Source organism: Galeopterus variegatus, unplaced genomic scaffold, assembly GCF_000696425.1.
Source record: "Galeopterus variegatus unplaced genomic scaffold, G_variegatus-3.0.2 Scaffold1799, whole genome shotgun sequence".
Classification (NCBI taxonomy): domain Eukaryota; kingdom Metazoa; phylum Chordata; class Mammalia; order Dermoptera; family Cynocephalidae; genus Galeopterus; species Galeopterus variegatus.
The window spans coordinates 79,870-85,747 of NW_007727910.1; the positions used below are offsets into that span (position 1 = coordinate 79,870).

The 5,878-nt window shown below is 53.3% G+C and overlaps 1 protein-coding gene across 1 annotated transcript in view; it reads left to right on the forward strand.

Annotated features, from left to right (window-relative positions):
* The window catches only part of RABEP2 (rabaptin, RAB GTPase binding effector protein 2), a 12,988-nt gene that overhangs the window by 3,946 nt on the left and 3,164 nt on the right, over positions 1-5,878 (forward strand). The window contains exons 3-8 of the mRNA XM_008579016.1: positions 578-735; positions 2,808-2,918; positions 3,005-3,355; positions 4,173-4,268; positions 4,343-4,441; positions 5,255-5,410. Of these exons, the coding sequence (XP_008577238.1) occupies positions 578-735; positions 2,808-2,918; positions 3,005-3,355; positions 4,173-4,268; positions 4,343-4,441; positions 5,255-5,410 (971 nt within the window). The remainder of the gene's footprint in view (positions 1-577; positions 736-2,807; positions 2,919-3,004; positions 3,356-4,172; positions 4,269-4,342; positions 4,442-5,254; positions 5,411-5,878) is intronic.

Here is a 5,878-nt window from a genome sequence, read left to right on the forward strand (position 1 = left end):
ATTTTTTTTTTTTTTTTTTTTTTTTTTTTTTAAAAGATGACCGGTAAGGGGATCTTAACCCTTGACTTGGTGTTGTCAGCACCACGCTCAGCCAGTGAGCGAACCGGCCATCCCTATGTGGGATCCGAACCCGGGGCCTTGGTGTTATCAGCACCGCACTCTCCCGAGTGAGCCACAGGGCCGGCCCGATCAGATTTCAACATGGACTTTGGTGTGGGGACAACATATCCAAACTAAATTGCTCTTATTAAGTATTGATTATTACTGGTATATGTTAATAGGAATAGATATCATGTCTTTAGCATTTATTGTGTGCCAGGGAGAGGACTGAACACCTTATGTACATCATCTCACCTAGCCTGGGGGTTATCGGTAGTATCCCCAGACTGCAGCTGAGGACATTGCTGCATAGAGAGGCTGAGAGATTGTCCAGCTCCATCTCTGCAGAGCCCACGGGTAGCTACTGTGGTAGACTGCCTCACAGAAAGAGCCAGCGTGCCAAGAGCCCCTGCCCGGCCACAGGCAGGGCCAGTGTGCTGACCCTCCTCCCTCTCCTTTGCCCTCCCTGCCCCGCCAGACTCCATTAGCAGCTATGAAGCCCAGATCGCTGCCTTGAAGCAGGAGCGGCAGCAGCATCAGCAGGACTGCGAGGAGAAGGAGCGGGAGCTGGGCTGCCTGAAGCAGCTGCTGGCCCGGGCCCACCCCCTGGACTCCTTGGAGAAGCAGATGGAAAAGGTTGGGGTTGGGATGGTCTCCCCCTCCCCCTGGGGTTTGGAAAGATGTTGAAGATTGACGTCCCATTCCCCGGTCTGGGCACAGGGCACCCTTACAGTTCCAGGTGCAGCACAGAGCTATCATGTATTGTTAAGGGCTTGGCTCCATGCTCGGTAGGCTGCTGGCTTGTCCCTTACTAGTGGGGTGACCAAGTTCATTCACCTCCAATATTAAGGTAAATCATGTGGAGGTAAAGGAACTAACACTTAAGGATATTTCTCATGTGCTAGGCACCGTGCTAAGTGCTTGACAGACTCGGTTTCCCCAATCTGTCCCCTGTAAGGGAGGTCCATTTGATCCATTTATGCACATAAAAAGGAGTGGAATTGGGATTTAAAAATCTAGGCAGTCTGGTTCTAAAGTTTTTGTTCTTAATCTCTATGGTATATCACCTCCTTTATTACTGTTATTAACAATAATGGGAAGCACATATTTCCAAATGCTTCATCTTTCAAAGCAAATTTACATCATTACCTCATTTGATTATGCTTATTTGACATAGGTAATTAATACCTCATTTCATGCATGAGGAAACTGAGGCTCATGGAGGTAGAGTAAATCACCTGGTTAGAAAGACAGAGATCAGAACAGGAGCCCAGGAAAGGAAGGCTTCCAACCCACAGCTTCCCAGCAGAGGTTGCCACTTGCATCCAGAGTGTTCCTCAGGGAACACTTGCACAGGGTGGGGATAAAGGGGAGGGCTCTGTTTGATGGGAGCCCTTTGGTACAGCAGAGGGAGCAGCAGGTCTGCAGACAGATCCCAGCCCTGGCGCCCCTGCATTCAGCCGCCACCCGTCTGTCGTGTGCAGAGTGCATGTTCCAGGATGGCAGACAGGACTGAAGGGGTTTGGTTTGGCCACACAGGCTTACTATGCCTGTTACAACTGTTCACATGAGAGATCTGGAGGGTCAAGCTGAGGTTATTGGAGACGTTTTTGAGTGATTCAACAGGTAGAAATGGCATGAAATGGAAGAGGGTGGTGACGGAGACGGGGATGACTGGCACATTTTTGCCTCGAACAACTGGGTGGACAGCAGGGCTGTTCTTGCTGACCTTGTGCTTGTGGCAGGAGGACCAGTGTCAGTGAGTTGGTTCAGTTTTGGCTGTATGACATTCTAAACGGAGACATCCAGAGGCTCTTAGCTGTGCAAGTTCAGCAGGATTGCAAGCTTGAAAAGAGGGGGAAAAGAAATGGTCAGCCTCATGGTGGCGATGGGAGTGTGTTTGGGAGGACATGTCAGTTAGAATGAAGTTTGGCTGCATGTAATTGGAAACCCAAATTAACAGTGGCTTAAATAAGATAGAAGTTTATTTTTCTTAAAGTCCAGAGGTAGACATTCCAGGAATGGTGTAGCAGTTCAACAAGTCATTAGGACCCCAGATTCCTCCTATATGGCTGTTTTGCCATAGGTAGCAGATTGTCTCATGATCCAAGATGACTGCGTGAGTGTCAGCCATCATGTCTGCATTCCAACCAGTAAGAAGGAGGAATAAAGAAAGGCACACCTTGTACCTTTAAGGAGTTGTCCTGGAAGTTGCACGTGGCACATCTGCCTACATCTCATTAGCTGGAACTTAGTCACATGGTCATGTTTAGTTGCAAGGAAGCTAAGAAATGTAGATGGTATTCTAGAATTTAGGCCATGTGCCCAACTAAACATGAGTTTCTATGACAAAAGAAAAATGGATGTTGGTGAAGAAAGATGTGGTGAGTAAGGAAGGTGGCCATGACCTTGCACCCTTTGCTTTATGCCCTGGGGCAAGTCATGTGAGCTCTCAGAGCCCCTGTGTTCTCATTTCTAAAACGAGGGTGCCGGTTAGCTCAGGTAGAGCACCACCTTGTAACACCAAGTTCAAGGGTTCGGATCCCTGTACCAGCCAGCCACCAAAATAAAAAATAAAATGGGGGTGGACAGTTCCTTCTAGGGAGGATTTGAAGAGCTGATGTGCTTGGAGAGAAAGTGGCAGACAGACCTGAGGGGTCCAGCTGTCAGAGGGGGGATTGTGGCTGCCCATCACCCCCTGCCTCCAGGCCCATGAGGACTCAGAGAAACTGCGAGAGATTGTGCTGCCCATGGAGCAGGAGATCGAGGAGCTGAAGGCAAAACTGCAGAGGGCAGAGGAGCTGATTCAAGAGATCCAGGTGAGGGGGTGGCCGAGGGATGCTGAGGGAAGAAGGGACGCCACAAGGCCCCAGCCCCCCAGCCTCTTCTCTGCCTCTTTCCCTAGAGACATCCCCGGCAGCCCCCTTCACTGCACGGCTCCACAGAGTTGCTGTCCGTGTCCCGGGACCCCTCTCCCCCACTGGAGCCTGCAGAGGAGCTGAGTGGAGATGGGGGTGCGGCGGCTGAGGCCTTCGCCCGCAACTGTGATGACAGCGCCTCCATCTCCTCCTTCTCCCTCGGCGGTGGGGCCAGCAGCAGCGCCTGCCTGCCCCGTAGCCGCCAGGGCCTGAGCCCTGAGCAGGAAGAGACAGCCTCTCTGGTGTCCACGGGCACCCTGGTCCCTGAGGGCATCTACCTGCCCCCACCGGGTTACCAGCTTGTCCCAGACAACCAGTGGGAGCAGCTGCAAACAGAGGTGAGTGGAATGGATAGAGTGGCCGTGTGCTGCTGTCCCTTCTTTCACCAGATGCTTATTGAGAACCCGCTGTGTCTAGGCCCTGAGCTGGAGCTGGGGTCCTTAGGGAAGGAGAGAAGCCCCCTCCTAGTGAAGGGAGGCAGACAGAATGCATGAGCACACGTAAGATAAAGTCGTGGGGAGAGATGCCCAAAGACGACTGAAGAGGCTAATGGGATAGAGACTGGCAAGCTAAGGCTGGAGCTGAGACCCAGGTGGTGGGAGGAGGGGCTCTTAGAGATCGGGGGCAGCAGGAGGTGCAAGTTCAGAGACCCTGAGGATGGATAGACCATGGTGTGACTGAGGAACAGGAAGCCCACCAAGGGGAAGAGGAGATGCAGTTGGGAAGGGAGGCAGGCTCACATGAGAGGTCTGGTCTCGCAGGCTGGCTGTGGAGTTTGCATTTTAGACCAGGAGGTGTGGGAAGCATCTGCTGCAGGCTTTTGCAAGCTGGCTTGGGCCTCTGTGTGAGGATGGACTGTGGTGGGGCAGGGCAGCAGGAGATGCTGAGTGGTTGGCGGGGGCTGTAGTTTAAGAGAAGGTGGTGACTAGGATGGAGATGACAGTAGAGATGGGAGAGGTGGGTGGATTTGGAATCTACTGTGCAGGGCTGCTGATGGGCTGGGCATGGGGAATGGAGGGACGAGAACAGTCTGCTCCTGGGCTTCTGGACTGTGTGGACGATGGCGCTGCCCATCCCTGCAGAGGGTGGCATGAGAGATGTGATGGAGGGAAGCCCCCCCTTGGAGAGAGACACTGAGGACAGGGTCTGTGGCAGGGTCGGCAGCTGCAGAAGGACCTGGAGAACGTCAGCCGTGAGCGGGACGAGCTACAGGAGGGCCTCAGGCGGAGCAATGAGGACTGTGCCAAGCAGGTGGGTCCCAGTAACTACAAGAACTGCCACCTACGGCTCCCCCTGACTCACCCCCGCCCTCCTCCTACCCACAGATGCAGGTGCTCCTGGCCCAGGTCCAGAACTCAGAGCAGCTGCTGCGGACCCTGCAAGGGACTGTGAGCCAGGCCCAGGAGCGGGTTCAGTTGCAGATGGTGCGTCTTGGGAGGCACTGGGGCAGGGGGCAGATGAGTCTGACAGTAGATGGCTGGGGCAGTGGGGCGCACGTGGGAAGCTGGGGCACCTGTCCTGCCCTCCAGCTGCTCTGGCCTCACCCTGAAGTTGGTGCCAGGGGGGTAGAAGAGTTTCAGGGGCAGCCAGCCCCGTGGCCAGAACAGGATCCCTGTAGTGACACAGAGCTGGGTGATCTCGAGCTGACCCTGCCAACTTGGGGCCTCCTCCTCGCCATCCATACAGCTAAGATAATGGGACCTCATTTGTGGAGCCATGAGGATTTAAAGCAAATCAGATACTTACCAAGACCAGCGAGGAGGCAGGAATGATTGGATCGGGTCAGGTGTAAGCCAGGCAGGAGCAGGAGGCAGTCTGGCAGTCAGAAGCCGGGGCAGAGGGACTGCTGCTCCTTAGTGCCCTATTGTCACCTGGGAGTGCTGGCTTGATGCTGCCAGATTGTCTGACTTTTCAAGAGAAGCCAGAAATGTGGATATTTGTGTATTGGCTCCCAGTTTTTAAAGTTGCCAATTACTTTAAGGTTTAAAAAAATGGGTCAAATGAAATACCTGGCATGGGCTATGGCTGCTAGCGGGTACCCTCCTAGTCAGCGGAGAGAGTGTCTAAGGAGCGTGGTGGCCACAGACTTTCAATAGAGGATGTTTCTTCCTTTCTGGGAAGATGAGGGTCGGGGGCTTTCTGGCTGTTAGTCTTGGAGGAGGGCTCAAGGTTTGGGTTCACAGGGACTGGAGACACCCTGTCCCCCTCACAGCCTCGTACTAACTGTCTCTCCCCAGGCAGAGCTGGCCATGTCCCACAAGTGCTTGCGCCATGAGGTGAAGCGGCTGAATGAGGAAAACCAAGGGCTCCGGGCTGAGCAGGTGCCATCGTCAGCCCCCCGAGGTCTGGAGCAGGATGAGGGTGAGGAGCAGTCGCTGCCCAGCTCGGTGCCGGTAAGGAAAGTGTCAGTCCTCCCACTCCAGGCAAAGCAGTGCACTGGCCTGGACCACAGGTCTGGGGACAGAGCCAGGTTACAGTGTATCAGCTGTGTCGCCTTTGGCCAACTCAATTTGACTTCTCTAAGGTTCAGTTTCCTCATATGAAAAATGGGACCATACCCCCTTTCCAGCATTGACATAAAGAGAAAATGAGTGAAATGAATGCTTGAAATGAAGGAAGCAGTAATTTGGTTTATCTGCTGTTTTTAAGTGACATGAGATCCACAAGATTGAATTCATCATCATCTTTGGTTCCTAGCAAGCTGACATCATTGATCTATACATGGCCTTTGCTGACTTTATTAATAATTAATAAAAGTAGTTTGTTTATTAGAAATACAGTGATCGGCCGGCCCGGTGGCGCACTGGATAGTGCGCCGCTTGGGAAGCGCGGCGGCGCTCCCGTCCGAGGGTTCGGATCCC